Below are 19882 nucleotides of genomic sequence, written 5' to 3'. Positions count from 1 at the left end.
AGAGCAGAAGAACATGCAAGCAAGAAACATGGAAAAAGGGAAGCTTGCGATGAAAGAGTATGGAAGTCCACCAGCCTTCCACAAGTCGTTAGTAAACATCATAATTATCAAACTAGATGAAGGTCATACATGCATGTGATGTCCTCAACCAGTGCAAGCTATCATACTCAAACTTCTGAGGGTCAATTTTGTGTTTATTTTAGCGAGGCTGCATGATTACTCTAATTACAGTACAAGATGGGTCAATTTTTTGTGTGCTTTTGCAAGGCTGAATGAAGTATCCTCATTAGACTACAAGATATACTCAAAAATACATGGAAGTAAAGAGCAATTTATTCACTTGCAGATTACAATGGACCATATTGTACAATATGTTTTAAACAGAAGTACCGTTACTGTATATCAGCACATATGTAAGGTCTTTTTGTTTAAAAAATGCAAAATCCCAGTCAAAATTCAATAAATAAATGGGAAGTACTTTTACTTTACCTGAATTTCAGTAGCTCTGTCCTGCCCCACAAATGCCTGTCTTGTTTCACACATGGCAACTTGTTCCCTTGAATTTCTCGCAGGTTGCATGACACCTTCATTCACAGTGTCTGTTGTAGATTCACCAGGAGTGGTGAGAGATATGGTGTCTGGCACAACGGATGGAACTTCTGCAGGATGGTCCAAAGCAAGAGAAACACCCAGATCTTTAACTTTGTTCAGTACAAGGGCACCAGAGGTTCTTTCGATCTTGTAGGACCCAAGGTTCTTGACCCTGGAAGGGTCCTGCCCCTTGGTGTTGTCTTTGAGATTGCCGACTCTAGGAGGGTTATCTATGCTTTGACATGATCTAGAACGCTGAGGCATTGAAGAAGTATCATCCATGAACACATCATCGCTTTGGGTGGATTCTAGTCTCTGGAGGGGGATACCTGTTCTATCACCATCCTTGCTTTCATTAGAGCTTCCATGAGGATGTGCCTGAGAGGGAGTAGAAGCTGCAGAAGTTTCAATGACTGGTTGGTTGGGAGTCGAATGTCGCTTGATCCGGTTAGCATACCTTGAGCTCCTTCTCCGACTAAATGTGCCAGAGCTTCTAGACGATGTGTTTTGTTCCAAGTCTGATGGCATCTGATGGTGCTCAGATCTATCATCCGTTGACGATTCTCCTCTATCATCAAGCAATATATTGAAGTCCTCAGAATCTAACTCTCCTGCCAACCTCCTCTCAAGGACTTCAACCCTGTGTCTCAGAAGCTGCAGCTCATCGTCCATCACAGCTGAACTTGCCGATGGTTCGCTCAGGGTTCGTGATGGTAAGGCAAAATCGTCCAGCGATTGCTGCAAGACCAGTGTCCTTCCTTCACTGTAGCGCCTCGGCGGAAGCGCAGGCTGACCTTCCCTACCTCGAGGCAGAGTGGAAGCCGCAGCTAGCGATCCAATACTTGGTATCCTATTCAAAGGAGACGCCAACCCTCCACCGTTCCTCTCATAAAACATTTCTGAATTAACAGAATAACTTCCTTCAGGAGATGGCAAAGAACTTGACATCTTTCGACCCCTGTAGCTACAGACTTGAGACTCTTCTTGGCCTCCCCCCTCAGAACCAACAATCACAATATCAGTCAACTTCATCTTGTGCCTTGTGGTCTTTGACTTGGAGGTGCGATGGTTCTCCAAATCCAGCTCACTTGACGCAACAGATCGACGGATCAGCTGTCCGACCGAGGGACCAAGGGATTGCGACCTACGTTTCGCTTCTCCGAAAATTCGCCAAGTGCGTCCCTTCTTTCGCCTCGACTTTGCTGGATCCAAATGTTCGTAGTGATGGTCATCTGCAGGGTCAGTAGCAGGGCTGTCCAACTTTGCGAAGGAGCTGTGCTGCCTGGATTGATCCAGGTGTGCATTGGGTATGAGGTAGCCATTCTCTGTTATCTCCATGGTGGCTCGCCTTTTTAAAAGTGCCTCCATTGCGATTTAGTTTTAACAACAGCCTTCAAGATCTGCTAATTATTGCATGACTGTGGGAATTCATCATGTACTTTTAGAATTTATATTGACCACTTCTTTACCAATTTAAATGGCAATATGCCTTTAACGTGCCTGTATAAAAAATATGTTAAAGGAAAGCTTTTGCTCATGGTTCAGTCTTGGATCAATTATATTCAAACATTTCTTTTTATCTCCAAATGCATCACATGATACATCAATGTTGAATGACAGGACAGGATGTCCCTTTTAGATTAAACACAAACACTGTCAATTTTGTCTTCTTTGAGCCTTCACTGGTTCTCAATTTCATCACAAGTACAAGCTGACAAAGATCTCACTGTTGATCTCAAGTATTTCCTGATCATGTCAAAAAAATGTTTCTCCACGTTGCAAACGTTTGCCCTTCTATCTGCCACCAGGTAGAATTTCCTAACGCAAACATCGCCAGGTATTTTTAGCGCCTAAGTGGTTCCAAGCCTTTTCCTGTCTCTGTTGATTCTGTCCCACATGGAATATGCTCGGCCTTCGGTTATGTTCTGCACAGGCTAGACAAAAGGACTGAATCGATTAGAATGGTGGCCCTGACTTCACCCTAAAGCATCCCACAAGATGCTCCTCTTGAAGCTCGTTTGCTAATTGGAATTCCACCAAATAGATTGTAAATAGTAAACAAAATACTGCCAAGCTGAGAAAACGACTACTGACCTAAAAATTATATTTCTTACTGGGATATTGAGCATTAAAAGAAGCTTTCAAGCATTCCAATTATGTGGGATAATCAGATTAGAAACATGTTCTGCTTCCCCCAAATCATCCAAAGAAGATTTTTAAACTCTGAAATATTTTAACCAATGCAAAGGGCACCCTACATTTTAATTCATTCATTAGCAGTTCAATTATTTTAGGTCAGAAATTTTTTTGTTTTTTTCTGCCTTTAGATTAGTGCCGAGTTTTGACTCTTCAAAGTTCATTGACTCTAATAATCAGAGAATGCTTTTATTTGACACATTTGATATCCTGCTATTGTCAGGGTTATTCCCATCATGTCCAAACCAACGATCTTTAGCAGATAATTTTGGTTGTCTCTAGATCGCTATCTGGCAACTTTCAGGTTTCAATGGCCTGCCATTGGGGTCAAAAGTACATGCAGGAACAAATTAAAAGACAATGGCCTTTTATAGAACAGTTGCCCACCACTTTATAGAAGGATGGTACACTCAACCACTGAAGATAGCGTCAATTTTACCAAAGCTGACACTTGAGATTCATCAACAATGTATCAAAGTGGTACATGGCAGTCACATTACCCGAGGTGCTTCAAAGTACGCAAGCTTTAGTGAGTGGGAACGGATGGCCTCGGCTGCGATTAGGCAGATTTTTGTCAAGTTTGGTCCAAATCCTTCTTCCTCTGCGACGGAAATGGCTTTGCTATGGCAACCAAACATGCTCCGAGGGTCCACGAACGGACATCCAGGTAATAACAATAGTTTCCTCCTCGCCTTGAGATTTTCCTTCTCTATGAGACAGGAAATATCTCCCTGAAGGTATAAAGACTGGTTTCTCTTTACTGGTAAACCAAACTACCACAGAGACTTCACATATATTCCAAGTTCATGATACGACGATGATGATCTAGCTTTAGATGGTGTCTCAGGGCACGGTTGTCATGGTAATCGCTACCTCAGAGTGCGTCTGAATGCAAGTCTCTTAGGGGTGGCGAGAGTAGCTTCTTTAGGCAGGTGTTCAGAAATCTTAGGAATCAATTTTTCTTTTCAGCATCGCTAGATACCTGCATAGATGAAGAAAAACAAAAGAGAGAAAAGCAGGAGATTAGTCATACGTTTATTACTCCATGATGAAGCTATAAGTTATAATAACAAAATTAGCTAATAGATATAAGTAGAGGCATTATTTATTATTTTGAGAGTCAATGGGTTATTTAGAGATTTTTTTTTTTTACATTTAAGGTAACATCTTGAGAGATTGGAGAATTATGAACTATGTTGAAACAGACAATCTTATCTGTATTTCTGATTTTCAGAGAAGATTTAAAACTTTTCGTACAAAAATTCTACATTGTAGATTTGCAGTGATAAACTTTAAAATTACTTAATCATCATCACTTGAAGAGTAATGTAATTAAAATTAAAATTATTATCTCTACACATACCCTTCATTTGTGTAAGTAAAATAAACCATCTGAAACTATTCATACTTTATAACCTCATAACAATCATTTTAATAAAATTTATGAAGAAAGATGATTAGAAAGGAAAACTGCAAAGAGCAAAATCAAAAGACAAGACTGGATATCATTAAATAAATGAAGAGAGTGAAGTTAGAAAGAAAGAGTCATGAATTTTCATAAAGAAAACTAGATCTGACAATAGAACAACATTTACAAACACAAACACATTTTGTTTTTTAATACAAGGATATGACCACACAGACAAGGATCTTTGTAGGTATATAAAGAGAAATAAACAAACAGGAAAAACAAAGGGTAGCTTACAGCTATGATTCACAGTTTAGAATTTAAAATTTACTTATAATGCCTAAATTGAGTGGCTATTTGATAATTGAAAATCATTCAAATTGTAAATTGTAGCATATATTACATATCAACACTCAAAACAAGGTTGCTTAAAGCTTGTAAATAGTACAACTGATAGAATATGTTGTGATTGTTTGTGGAGATAACGACAGCTTTTGAAGGTTATCTTGTGGAGCATCTGACATGAATTCTACGACCATGGAATAACGATGCACCCAGAATAATTGTGTGCTGCTTAGACCACAGCTGTACATGTATCTATAGATACCATTTATATTATTTTCATGAAATAATAAGCGTCATATCTAATGTCAATCTACATAATTATTATGTGTAACGTCATCGGTCCCAATCCGCCAATGCAGTTTAAATTACATATTATGCGTAAATCTGTAGATATCTTTTTGTATTGGAGATAATGGTTTGAAGAGAAAGTTGCGTTCTAGTCTAGATGAAAAGCATCCTTTGTATGCCAGTTTGCATTTAGAGAAGAAACAGAAAAATGGGGAAAAGTTTTCAACAAAAGTTCAATGACGTATATATGTGTATCTGTACTCCCAAGATGTGGGCTTCCTCAGTCTTTGTCTATACGTTTAGAAGAATGTTAGAGAAGAAACAGAGAAATGGGGAAACATTTTGGACAAAACTTTGATGAAGCAAATGTGTGTCTGTTGTCCCATACACCCATTTGTGTGTGGAGTGCATGTGATTTCATGAGATTGAGCCAAAACTTTTTTTTAATTTTGATCATTCTAAGTCCCAAAGTATTAATAAGTTCTCATGTACAGTACATCGCAACCAGCCTTCACCGATCCTTTCTTTCACTATGTAATCACTTTTATACCAGACCTCAACTTTACCTTTAAACATGCCTAAAACAGTTTCTCTGGTAGGTATTGTTGAAGTTCTCTTATCTGATGTAGAAAAATATCTATCCAACAATTAACCCCTCTGCATTCAATGCGACCTGCGCTCTGAATATATCTTGCATAGCTCAATGCACTTTCTCGTTGTCTGAGAAATTATGGATTAATGAAAATCAAAATGTACCCGAAGATCTAGGCCTTTGTATTGTTGTCTGGCATGTCAAGTGATTTTTCCTTATCTGATACAGGATGAATAATGAATAAATTCTCCCTGTAGCAGTTGAAATTAAAATGGGTCACCAATTTGCTCTCAGTGCACAAGTTGAGAATAGTGCAAACGCCATAATGATATCATATAATTGCATCTACATCGTGAGCCTTTTTGTAGTATCCCTCCACTGCTCTTTGAACATCCCCCCCCCCCCCCTACCCCCTCCCCCTCTGGGGATAAATCACTTTCAACTGTCACTGTGTGATTATTAATCTCCTATATTTCTTTGTTACTTTTCCTTTTCTAATCAAGTGTGTGGGTGAGTGTGTGTCTGTGTGTGTTTGAGAGTGAGTGTGTGTGTGTTTGGGAGTGTGGGTGGGTGCGTTTGGGAGTGTGGGTGGGTGCGTTTGGGAGTGTGGGTGGGTGCGTTTGGGAGTGTGGGTGGGTGTGTTTGGGAGAGAGTGTGGGTGTGTTTGGGAGTGTGGGTGGGTGCGTTTGGGAGTGTGGGTGGGTGTGTTTGGGAGAGAGTGTGGGTGTGTTTGGGAGTGTGGGTGGGTGTGTTTGGGAGTGTGGGTGGGTGTGTTTGGAAGTGTGGGTGGGTGTGTTTGGAAGTGTGGGTGGGTGTGTTTGGGAGAGAGTGTGGGTGTGTTTGGGAGTGTGGGTGAGTGTTTGGGAGAGAGTGTGGGTGTGTTTGGGAGTGTGGGTGGGTGTGTTTGGGAGTGTGGGTGGGTGTGTTTGGAAGTGTGGGTGGGTGTGTTTGGGAGAGAGTGTGGGTGTGTTTGGGAGTGTGGGTGAGTGTTTGGGAGAGAGTGTGGGTGTGTTTGGGAGTGTGGGTGGGTGTGTTTGGGAGAGAGTGTGGGTGTGTTTGGGAGTGTGGGTGGGTGTGTTTGGAAGTGTGGGTGGGTGTGTTTGGGAGAGAGTGTGGGTGTGTTTGGGAGTGTGGGTGGGTGTGTTTGGGAGTGTGGGTGGGTGTGTTTGGGAGTGTGGGTGGGTGTGTTTGGAAGTGTGGGTGGGTGTGTTTGGGAGAGAGTGTGGGTGTGTTTGGGAGTGTGGGTGAGTGTTTGGGAGAGAGTGTGGGTGTGTTTGGGAGTGTGGGTGGGTGTGTTTGGGAGAGAGTGTGGGTGTGTTTGGGAGTGTGGGTGGGTGTGTTTGGAAGTGTGGGTGGGTGTGTTTGGGACAGAGTGTGGGTGTGTTTGGGAGAGAGTGTGGGTGTGTTTGGGAGTGTGGGTGGGTGTGTTTGGAAGTGTGGGTGGGTGTGTTTGGAAGTGTGGGTGGGTGTGTTTGGGACAGAGTGTGGGTGTGTTTGGGAGTGTGGGTGAGTGTGTTTGGGAGAGAGTGTGGGTGTGTTTGGGAGTGGGGTGTATATGTATTTGGGTGGAAATAGGAAAGGATGTGTGGGATGATGTATTAATGACCATTTCCATGGGCTACACACACCCACATGTAAGAAAAGAATGTTAAAAATCAAAAAATTGTAGTATACCTTAAGTATTATTTAATGTTGCATACAGTATATATTCCTATCCTGAAGTATATCTCTTGTTTTTTCTTTTTTTGTCCAGAAGTGCACTTTATCTTTCTGGGTGACAGTAATATGTGCTGGAAAAGCAACGTTCATCATCATTACCTTTTATTACATTTTAATGAATTCATATGGAGATCCAAATGCATTAATGAACCTTGCCATGTTTTTGATGATATCAATTACAATAGTTAAAAGGAGATATTACAAATATTGATTCCCAATGTAAACACTCTACTTTGATTGCGTAGGCAAACATGCTGAGTAAACAGGACCCATTTGTTTTGCCATAGACATGCACTTTACTAGTATCCAACGCACTGCTGCATCACCTGAAAAACTATTTGAAGCTTTTAGCATAAGCAGCCTTTTGTATTTTCTGTTTTTTCACTTTTTGTTTTTCTTTTAATTAGATTTTAAGTACTAATTGCTTACAAAATAATTCACAAAAACCTGCAATGTTTTTCGAATAATTCATTTCATTATGTTTTGTTGTTGTTCATAAGGATTATTCCTTAAAGTTTAGTTAAAGAATGACAATATTTAATAGAAAGTTTACTGGTTTAGAGAAAACTGCAGTTAAAAAAATACAAGGGGGCTCGGGGCGAATTAGCCCCCGAAATGCCTAAAAGAGCCCCCGAAAATCAGAAAAGAGCCCCTGTAAATTTCCATAGAGTTCAATGCAAAACGAATTTTAGAATTTTATTTTCATACAGGCAAGCTTGAAAAGTAGCCCCCGAAAAATATATATTCATTTTTTCCCTGGAAAACTCTCAATAAACAGAAGGATGTAGGCAAAAATGATACTGAATGCATAAAATCTTTTAGGGGGGAAAGATAGATGCATGTTTTATACAGAAAAAATAAAAGATGTTTAATAGAAAAATTTAATAACTTGTTATTTTAGTTGCTCCAGAATTCTTTCCATATTCAGAAATAGTATCTTAAAGGCATTGTTTAACAATGTTAAATCTGAGATGCATGGCCCTACGTGTTATCAGTGTCTATGTTATGGTGTAATATTGAAGCCCTAAAAAAATTGTACTTCAAAATGATCAAGGAGTGCCTCAAAAAATTAAAAATCTTTGAGTGAGGGTTTTACCATACTCGTTTGCCCCAATAAAAACTGTTTGGCAAACGCAAAATTTGGATTCGATTTCCAATCATAAATATCTTGATAATCAGACGGGCGATCGGCTTGTAAAAGTCATGGGGTTCCTGACTGACCTAAAGGTTTATAATTATAATTGCAGCACGAGATATTAATCCAGGATCTTGTTTCAGAATCTGAGACAAAGTTACCGGATCCCTTTAAAGATGAGTAAATAAATAATGAACTTAATCAACCTTTTCTGTCTTTTCTCATACTATTATTTACGTAAGATTGAGAGCATCTTTTATGACATTTCCACAGTTTCCACTCAATGATGCCACAAACATATCCCCTGTCAGCAGAAACCCATAACATCTAATTGCTGCCATGGCCAATAATCTTGTATCATAGTTCAAACATCGTGACGGTCATCTTGTTTAATTAACATACATGTAAGGCCAGCAAAATAAACTGCTTCCTAAAATGCTACTGTATGTGGGCGGGTCATTAGCACGGTCAATTTACTGATAATAGCTGCATTTACACTGCTAGCCAAAATTGTAGAATTTTCTCTGGTCTTTCGTTGGTAATTAAATACGAACCTCTGGAAAACTGATTTTTTTTTTTTTTTTTTTTTTTTTTTTTTTTTTTTTTTTTTTTTTTTCTTAACACTTGCTAAAATGTCATAGATTTTTGCAGTGTTAATGCTCACTCTCGAAACTTTAGTACACTTCTTTTTTTTGTGACTCCCCTCGCTTCCGTGCAATTGTTTGCAGAGCAGCAACAATTTGTGGATCCTGCGATGTTTTGATCGGTCAAAATTTAATGGCTATTTAGTATCCTGCTATTTTCGTTTCATATTGAAAAAAGGACAATTGGTACAGTAAGTGTGGCAAAAGAGCATTTGTTTTTTTTTTGTTTTTTTTTGTGTTTTTTTCCCTGTGAATTAGCATTTGTTTATTTATTGCCACATCTGGGGGGTGTTTCACAAAACTTGTCATCAGTGACAAATGAAAGTTTTTGTTATATTAAAGGTACTGAAATCCTTGCTTCTGATTGGTTATCAGCAGATTTGTCACTGATGTTTATCATTTGTCATTGAAAAACTGCTTTGTGAAATACCCACCAGGTTGTGGTCATGGCCACACTACGAAAGAAAGAAACAAGAAAGAAAGAAATGAAGCAAAACTTTTTTTATGTAACAATCCCAGAGAGAGGGCCTATATTGGTTGTCAATTGATCAATCACAATTTTGCACTAAATTGAAAATATTCAAGTGGACCTACAACTGTACCCACTGAAATTGAATTGTAAATTAATAACAGTGTAGCATGCATAAACTGTACAAGTCATGTACATGTACATGTACGTTCTGATCTGATTTGATATTGGTAATCACATTTCTGCCCAGGAATGATTGGGAAAACGGTTTATATGCTCCTGGGATTTTAATTGTTTGCAGATATATTTGTTACATGTACATGTAGGCCCACATTAGACAGTTCAAAATTTCTAGTAATCAAATTTAAAGTACCACTACTAGTCGAGAAAGGCTTGCATACATATAATAAATGTAGTTTTCTACAGCTTAGAATTCAATTGTGGTTGGGTTGGGGCTCAAACAGTGTTATTGTAAAGTATGATGTTATTTTGTGTTTTAAAATCTTCCATAAACAGCCCTAGACATTTGTTCTTTTCTTAAAGTAGTCAAAAATGCATGTACACTGTACTCAATAACCCTTGCCCCGCCCATACCTCAAACCCCCCCCCCCCTTCCCTTTTCCTTTCCTCAAGAAATATAAAAAATAGAGTATATGTCATGTTTTAATTGAGTCACATATCATTCGCAAAAATAACGCCCCTGGAATTGGATCTAGTCATGATCCAATGTCATCTTGTAATTATTTGAAATCTGGAAATTCAATTAGGAAACTTTTCAATTACTGACAAATTTTATTTAGTTCAGCAGGAAAATATGAAGTGGAAACATCCTCCCCCATTCTGTATTATAGTTTGGTAGTAAAAAAAAAAAAAAAAAACAGTTATTAAAAGAAACAAACATTGCCAAAGAGAAATTAAACAAACAAAAGTCACCACATTTAGTTGCTGTTGTGTGTGTGTGTCATTGTCACCTAACGCTTGTAGTATGTCTTACTGTCTTAAAAACGTTTTACAGCATTTTCCTTAGATCTGCATGTAGTTGAACTTAAAATTGTTTAAAATTAGCAACCAAATAATCCTCACACACAAGGTTTTTTGTGTCAATGACCTTGTAAAAATTCAGTTTAATGTCCCTTTAACTGTTCAATAGAATAACTGATACGGCCCCTTTTATAGACCTCCAATTACCCCCACTATAATCCCTCTTTTGGATAATCCCTAACTATGGTTCAAGAACTTAATTAGAAACCTTTGTAGTTAATAATCCTGCTTTCAAAATGACAATGAACATCAAGATAAAAGGACTAAAAATAAGCCCATGAACACAAAAAAACTTCTGAATGAGAAAACTGTAGTGAAGTGTAAGCCACTAACTGCCTACTTTCAGTACATACACTCAAATTCAAGTGGAAAGGGACTTGCAAAATCAACCATAAAACCAAACCCGGGCTAGAAGAGGACTTTTATTTTTAACGAATCTCTCGATGAGAATACTTTGTAGCTTTGTGTATACCACTTTTGGTACACGATCAAATTTAAGAGAAAAGGGAATGGCTTCAAGAGAACTTTTTTGTTGTTGAAAGGAACACTCTGTACAAATCACTTTTTCAAACGATTAGAAAATGTAGGGGAAAAAGGATTTCAAATCAATCTAAAAACCTTGTAACAGGCATGCTAGCAGAAGGCTTGCCTTCATCAGACAAAAGTTGCAAAATAACCTATTTTAAACTAGCCTGATTTCAAATTAGCCAGCTAACTTGCGGACTTCATCAGCCCGCAGTTGCAATTAGAGGGCTATTTGGTAGAGAAAATATCCTGAGAAATGATGGTCTTGTTTCCAAAATAGCGGGCTAATTTGGGCCCGTCCGAGCTAGTTTGTGATGAGCGCATCTGTCTGGGGAAGACGCAATTTGAGCTTGGGAAAATATCCTGAGTCTGAAAATAGCGGGTTATTTTGCATCTTTAGTCTGATGAAAACAGGCCTTTATAGAGGAAAGAATCAATTTCACGGTTTGTTCCTTTATGACAACTGGCCTTCCTAAAGTGCTTTAGCAACAGTAAAATGAGGGAATTTCTGGCAGGAGCAATTTTCAGATTGTTCATACTCACGGACAGTTATAATACAAAACTTGAATGAAGAAATGTCATAAAAAGAATCATCTTATAGCGAAAGGAGTGGACAGACCATAAAAACAATATTGTAAAGGCATTGAAGAGATCAATTGACATGACAGCTCCACCCAGTTTTACAATATTTGTAATTTGTATGATACAACGTTCAGACTCGTGCTGGTTTCTTTATTGAGTTTTGTTTAAAGCGATGCTCAGACAGACGTAAATTTTGCTACACATAACGTTTTATACGTTTCTTTTTACCATATTTCGAATAGGGAAAATATTCTTGTATAGCTTATCACCTATACGATAAAATCATGTTACATGTAGGCTGAACAAGACAAGGGTAAGACTTTCACATTTACAAACGTTAAGCTGAACATTGTGTATGGATGTGATTTCCAATTTAACGGTTCATTTCAGAATTATAATCGGTGAGGTGTGATTCCGTTGATACATTTTGTTGATCAATTAGTTTGTGGTAGCATGCTGATGACTCTCATGTGTATGTTGTGTATGTATCATGACTATAAATTACAAAGGAAGTTTAGCTACATGTAGGCCAGGGGGTGTTTCACAAAGATTTTAAGTTGAAATTAACTCTAAGTTGGACTTAAATATTATGGAAAGCCATATGTAACTTTATAATGAAATATATTCAAAAGCAAAAATTCAAGTATTTTAGACTTTTGATAAATTTGACATCAAGAACATGAAATTTCCCATGATGATAGAAAATATGAATGATTTAAATCAATATTTTATGGCTTTTTAAATAACTTTAACAAAATGTTTTCAAAGATGCTAATGGCTCTCCATAATTGTTAAGTCCAACTTAGAGATAAGTTCAATTTAGGATCTTTGTGAAACACCCCCCAGGCCTGCAGATTTTCATCTTTCATAATTAATTTACGTTGCTTTTCTTTCCTCTATGTGACACAAAACTCCTTTCTCTCTCCCGCTCCTTTCCATCTTTCTCATTCCTCTCTAAGATATTTCTCTTTTTTTGGAAAGATTACCTAAACCCAGTAGTTTGAAGAAATCACCCTTTACTATTTAAAAACATCCTAAGAGCCCTAATAATGTGATTAAGGGTAAAGAGCTAGATGTAGTAAAAACATAAACATTCAATATGCTACTTGTACATGTACATGTAGATCATACAGCTTGAGATTAATGTATATGCAAACAAGAAAGTTTAATAATTGAAACAACAAACTAATCAACATACCATATTCAAAAGGGAGGTAGAAGAGAAGAAAATATTGAGAATACATAGAGAAATACATAAAGACAAGGTATTAACTCACCTGTGGGCTTGCTTGTCCAGGAGTCCTCCCAGATGTCAGAATATATATCCAGAGTATCAATCCAAGTTTCCAGGACGCTAGCTGGCAGCATGTAGGAACAATCGGAATGGATCAGCAGAACAGGCTGCATGCAGGAGCTGCACCTGTCAAAGGTGTCCCAAGGAAGCTCAGCAGGAACCTGGCTGGATGATCACCAACAGCAGGTGATGCACCTGTTGCAGATGAAGCACCCCGAAGAAGACAATATCCTGCAAGACCTTGGAGATCACTGTCCTGCTGTAGCTATTGGTGAAGTTGTGGAACCTTGCTGGATCATCAACACCAGCAGGTGATGCACCTGTTGCAGATACCCTGAAGAAGATGATGTCCTTCAAGACCTTGGAGATCACTGTCCTGCCTTTGCAGGCACTAGATGCAGCTATTGGTAAAGGTGTACAATCTCCAGTCACTCTATATGTTGCAACTGTTGCAGAAGGCAAGTTGCTCCACACGGCTAGGAAAATCTGCAGCACTGATATTCCTCGTTAAGTTTTCTATGAGATGCAAACCTATAGACTACATACAATACCTGTTAAAAAGCTCTGTGCAATTGACAAACATTAAATTGCAATCATGCTATTTCAAGTTTATTTCCTGGTGCACACCTATTAACATAAATCAGGTAAATGTAGGGACTAAACACACATGAATTCATTCAGTATTAAAGTCAAGCAATCAAAATTCTCTGATCACAAAATGGTTTTGTAGTTTCATCTAAAAGCTGAGCAAGGATTGGTTCACAATCACCTTTCATGCGTGAAACCTGGGGGCAAAAAGAAGTTTGTTGAAAGAACTGGAGTGTGTATGAGTACAGTACATGTTCTCTCCTATAATACACCAGACAAAAGAACCTACAGGTACTGTACATGTGGATCCTTGTAAATATAATGGTAGGCACAACACACAAGAAGCGAATGCCGTTGCAGGTAGACACAACGCACAAGAAGCGACTGCCGTTGCAGCAAGAATCAACACTCTGGAGTGGACAGTGGTGAAAGAATGTTACCAAACAAACAACATTTCCTTTGGGGAACCAAGAAGTGATTGTCCATTGTGTCCACAGTTCGAAAGAACATAGCAGTTACACATTAGGTGCACTTGTTGAATGTTCAGCTAAACCTCTGCATGGCCTAAACAATGAAATAAAAACATGTAACCATGTTTAAGGACGAAAAAGCATTTGTTTCTTGAACTTATTATCCTTGATTACGCTTTGGTCATCACTGAACAGTAATAAAAGTTTCTAATGTGAAATTCTCAGGCCATTGCACGACCTCGGCTCAAACGCCTCAGAGCAGATTGTCCATTTTGTAGTTCTCCAGAATTGGACTAAGTAATAGTTCAAGGTAGTAATTCACTTTAAATTGCTCCTGCATGAATCAATGATAGTTGATACATGTACAGCTTCACAAAGATATCCACAGAGTAGAAAGGCATTGCATGCTTCCAACAAGAATTGTTACATCTGCATTCTCGAGGACTATCCTGACCATTTGTAAAGGAATAACTGTCCACTCAAAAACGGTTCCCACCAAAAACGCCAACCTGGTCCTTGTATGACCTCACAACACAATGACTCAGTCCTAACTGTTCGTATTACAGCATGAGTTTTGTGTTTAAATGAAAGGAGTAACCACAGGGAGGTTCAGAGTCACACAAAAGTAACCCAAACGGTGATAATCCTGCATAATTCCTTTTTCTAAACTCCTACAGGATTCCGTAGACGATTACAGATTTACCGGGACAATAGGGCTTGGCTGTCTTAGAACCCGAAATGAGAGACTGTTCTTTCTCTTTTGCCAACCCTGCATGTAGCTTCACTTGCAGGGTAAGCTGAATATTCCCATGGAGCAATATTCACTCCCACCGGTTGCAATTCAGTACCCCTTTTGTCTGGTTACTCTTGTTTTCTTTAGGCTGATTCCACAAGAACTTACATTGCATTTTTTACTCCTCTCACGGTCAACCTAAACACACAAAACATCGAATAGAAACTAACGTGAAAGTTAGTTTGTGGGCGCACAACCGCACACCTTGTTCATACATAACCTGATATTGACATTGATCATGATTACTATTTGACTGAAGTACATGTACAGTATGTTTGTTGTTAAAATGTGCATTCTTGCAGGGAAATTGATTACCGGTAGGTACATTCGTAATCTGTTTTTCCTTCACCATTTCAAGGGGTAATTAAGTTACAAAGAATTTTAATAGAAAGTTAAGTGTGTATACAGGTCCACTTATATGAAATTAGTCAGGAACTGACGCAAGCATATTACTTTTATCTTTGATGAAGAGAGGTAGTATACCCTCAAAATATTTCTTTAAATAATGTGAGGCTCCCAATTCAAACCAGACTGTGTTCCCATTTCAATGCATCACACAGAAAGAAGTCTGCAACCTGAGACTAAGCCACTGTTAGTGTAAACACAACCTCCAATGGATCACAAAAGAGAAAGGGATGCTGATTTTCATTGTGGAAGGAAAGAAAACAGCGTTGGAAGGTATACCTTTTGTGCACGAGAGCGGAACAGACGAACAGTTTGGCTTGCTTTGTAAAGAGGGGTGTTTAGACGAACAGAATTTCAAGAGCTTCAGCAAATATTTATCCTGAATATAGAAGACTATAAACTCCCGGCAGTAACTTACTACAGTGTTTGGTCAAGTCTCCACTAAAAATAGACAACAACAAAATTTATTAGAAAATTTAATTTAATTTCTAAATCATGTTTCTATTCAAATTCCAGAGCAGAGGGCAATGAAAAGGAGAAATGAGGAAAAATACTGTAATTAAATGGTTTACTGGTTGACTGATCTTTACGTCAATATCAGTTATTCAGTTTACCACCAACAATAAATTGTCACAATTGTCGCACAATAGCTATTTTGAGTGAAGAGAACTGAAGTGTGATAATACGTATGGGATGACCTTGGTTTCGTATGGTAACAGTTCAATGTTAAACCAGCTAAAAAACCGCATTTACATACATAAAGGCCTACCTGTACAATTGTATATTAAAGATAAAGTTGAGTACTGGTAAAAAAAAGAAAATTATTTCTCACAGAATCAAACGAAACTTACACTGAATGTTCAAGATTACAAATAAATGACATGTGCCAAACAATTTTGGAAGAAAATGTGTACTGGCTGAGAAATGAGCATAGAAAGACAAGGAATCAAGGTAGTACCAACCCCGACACCGTGCGTGTTGTCCCATACATAGCTTTCTGTGTATGTGCTTGTTACTTTACCAAGACTCGGTCAAATTTATTATGATTTTGATGACTCCAGAACCTTGCAGTGCACACCAATACTTATGCTACATGATCAACTGTTTCTGATCCTTTCCACACCTTTTCTTTCACAATGCAATCGCATTACCAGTACTAAACTTTATCTTTAATTGCACGCTGTACACGTCAGTAGCTAAAAAATTTGAGCCGTCAGACGGCAAATTGTTTGGAGTTATTTAACCTCATCAAATATCTCCCAACACCCTTTTTTGACAAAGTTAAATTTGTTTTTCCAATAATTGATTACTATCCTTGACTTTGGGATTTTGGTTAAATACATGTATGGTTTCACGGTTCAAAACTTCAAAACACACCAATACTTATTTGCTAGATGATCAACCTTTTCTGGTCGATTCCAAACCGTTTCTTTCACAATGCAATCGCATGACCAGAACTCAATTTTATCTTTAAGACCATGTACATTTCAAATTCCTGCAATTATAAATTTCAATAGCATTACCATGCAATACATGAAGGTATCAAATAGACACCATAGTCCAACACCTTTCCACTGCCATTCATTATTAACGAGGACGGCGTAGTATACCGCCCTCGCTCCTCCACCGAAGGTCAAGTAAAGCGGCAGTAAAAGCAACTCGTGTAATGCTGCCATCGATCATCCTATCCTCACAGCGGTATTGATTTGTTCAAAGAATTAGTGCAGAAAATCTTTTTTATCGAGAATCACTCTTGTGTTAGGAAGATAATGCTGTGAAAATCAATGGACCGGTTCATTGGACAGGTCAGTGTATTTTCTCGCACTGTAGGGTTGGATACCAACTGGATTCTTGAAGCTTTCCTCATGCTCTTTGTGAATCAGTACAGTATACATTCAGAAGGACAACTGGCTAAGTAGACGATATAAGCAAACAAATCCTGTATACCAAGATGGTTGTGTGTCAGGTAACAAGCAGATGCGAACAGTTGAATCCAAACAGTAATTTTGAAGAAATTTACATGTACATGTATGCAATATTTCATAAATCTTTTAAAACTTATGTTGGACAATATTATAAAGGATTAATATTTATGTTGGTTACTAGTGCTATTTGATGCATATATTTTGTTATTAAAATCTAAAGGCAAAAGTGGTGACTTGATTTTCGTTTGTGTCCCCCAATCATACTTGACCAAATTGGTGGATGAATTCTTTCATACACATACCGATACACTACTCACTGTACTATGTATAGTGCTGCTGTCGAGTACAAATTTCTTGGTCAACATAATTGGTTCATATCGTTGACAGACGTCTTAGACCGTCGACCGAAAGATGATCAGTAAGTTTCAACATTCAAGTCAACAATAAACATACAGTCATACACCTGATATAAAAGCCACAAAAGTTTTTTCGATATCTGCATTTTAAAGCATATTTTCAATCAATTTTGACAATGTACATGTAAATAATGCCTAAAACCATGGAAGAAGCCATTTAGATCTGTATTGGATCGGTCAAATATGAGTTACTGACCAAGGTCAAGGATCACACAGACTTGAAGGACGAAGCGAAAATAGGTGTAAGTGGATCTACGGTGTGAGTAAAAAAAAAAATTAACGCCTAGAAAATTGCTAATTATTTAAAAAAACATCTATGAACAGTAAATCATTTTACATCTGATGAAAGAGTTATTTTATCCCAAATCATTTGGTATCATTTTTGCACTCGATTTTTGCACTCTTGCAAACAATGCCTCCTATTCAACCAGGCTTGCCGCGAACACATACCACACAAAATGATACTAAATGATTTGGGATAAAACACTCTTTCATATTAAAGATGTATAATAATTTACTGTTCATAGATGATTTTAAAATAATTAGGAATTTTCTAGTTGTAAACTTTTTTTTGACTCACACTGTAGATCTACTTTGATATCTAAATTTTAAAATATAGCATTGAGAAAAATATTGATCAGAATTATCTCTTTTTCTGGACTAGAGTTGTTAAACGGACATAAGGACTTTGAAGGGTAGATTAAGGGCTTAATCAATTGAAGGTTAAATAGAGACGAGGGATTAATGGTTTTACTGAAGGATAACTTACCGAAGCTGTGACATCATGCAAATCTATTATTAGAATTTCTCAATTTGAACTTCATTTTCCGAAAGAGCATCCAAAATAATGTCCAACTTTCAAAAACCAATTGAATATATGTTAAAGGTACTATGTCCCTTTTGCAGCCAACCTCAAATTCTGTAGAACTTTGCAGGAATTATGAATATGTCATGTATGTCCTATCTGTGAAATTTAAACGTTAGCAGTGTCCTCATATTCAAATTATGCAAGGAAACCCGTTTACTTGCTAGACTTCACTGTCAGACACTATTGAGTGACTGACTGGCTTTTTCTTCTTCTTTGGTAATAACATACATGAAAAGAGTTGCAAAGTGTACATGAGCATTTGTCTACATCAATAACCCACTTTTTGTGTTGGCCAAGATTAAGCTGATTGAATCTTTGCGCAGCATAAAACGTATGACCATTCGGTACAATTGTCTGAAAATCAAGACTATCACTTTTGGGCTCTATAGCCCTAAAGTCGATTTGACAACTAATAGTCGTTATTTTCCCACTTTAAGACATTTTCAAGCCCCACCTTTGTTAGGGAAGTTCTAAATTAGTATTATCTTTCAAATGCAGTTGGAATTTAACTTTTTCATTTTTGGGCCTGCAAATGGGACATAGTACCTTTAAGTATTTGCTGAGATATGGCCATCTGAATAAATAGATTTCCTATATGTATTTAAGAACTCAGTGTTATTTCGCTCTGGTTTTTCAAATACATTCAATCACCATTAAATAAATCTAAATTTGAATCCATCCTGAAACAAGCACGACAAAGCCTATAAAAGTGTCAATGTTGCATTGTGAAACAAAGGCAAACAATTACACATGACAATTTATAAAACTTAGCAATTCATAAAAACAACCAGTTAGATCATTGGTATCACAAAAGGAGAGATAAAATTAAAAAGAGAATACTATGACGAAAAATAAAATATTAATAAATGAATCATTGAACAAATCTTTGAGTTTTGACACACAATAGAAAATATGAAATATATTTACATGCAAATTTCATCTCAGACTTTGAAATGTGAATGGTAAGAGTTTCTTGCTTTATTCCTTGAAATATACCAGTAAAAAAATAAATTGCATAGAAAGGGCAGCTTTTACACAACTGAAAATGAAAACCTTGTAAACAACAAGGCTAAAATTAATCCAAGGCCACCAAGGCCATGGCCGTGGATGCCCTTTTGATTGGCCTCAATGCCCCTCTCATTGGCCTTGGAGATTTTTTGTGCCCTTTCCAATTCTTTCTATTTGTGCTGTAATATAGGAATGTGCCCGACAGAAAAGTGGCCTTGCCCTAAAAATATTGAAATTTAAGGCCTGAAACAACATGATCAATTTACATCAATTCAAATAATAAATTACAAAGATATTAGGCCCCCTGTCTAATTTTCATAATGGGTCTGAACTTGCTAGCATTTCGTGTCTCCATTTTCAAATGTATATTCCCTAGATGTTATACAGTAGTCTGATACTACCGTTCATCACTTTGGTAATAAATATACAATTTATAGGCAATACAACCTAATACAAAATACAGACAAACCTGCTTTAGTGACCACCTGTCTACAAAGACCACATTTTTTGTTTCCCTTGAAAATGGTTTCTTATCGAAACATGTACTGAAGGAACCTGTCTTCAAAGACCACTTTTTGTG

At 37.5% G+C, this 19882-nt stretch overlaps 1 protein-coding gene across 3 annotated transcripts in view; it reads right to left on the bottom strand.

Annotated features, from left to right (window-relative positions):
* LOC581773 (SH3 and multiple ankyrin repeat domains protein 3) overlaps nucleotides 1-14889 on the bottom strand; it is a 97905-nt gene extending 83016 nt beyond the window's left edge. For all 3 annotated transcript variants that reach the window (XM_030988675.1, XM_030988676.1, XM_030988677.1), the window contains exons 1-2: nucleotides 12813-14889; nucleotides 490-3769 (exon numbers count right to left, since the gene is read on the bottom strand). In XM_030988675.1, the coding sequence (XP_030844535.1) occupies nucleotides 490-1959 (1470 nt within the window). In that variant the 5' untranslated portion in view covers nucleotides 1960-3769; nucleotides 12813-14889. The remainder of the gene's footprint in view (nucleotides 1-489; nucleotides 3770-12812) is intronic.
* Nucleotides 14890-19882: the final 4993 nt, after the last annotated feature.

Source organism: Strongylocentrotus purpuratus, unplaced genomic scaffold (assembly GCF_000002235.5).
Source record: "Strongylocentrotus purpuratus isolate Spur 01 unplaced genomic scaffold, Spur_5.0 spur5_scaffold_17, whole genome shotgun sequence".
NCBI lineage: Eukaryota > Metazoa > Echinodermata > Echinoidea > Camarodonta > Strongylocentrotidae > Strongylocentrotus > Strongylocentrotus purpuratus.
This window is presented reverse-complemented; position numbering and strand designations above follow the sequence as displayed.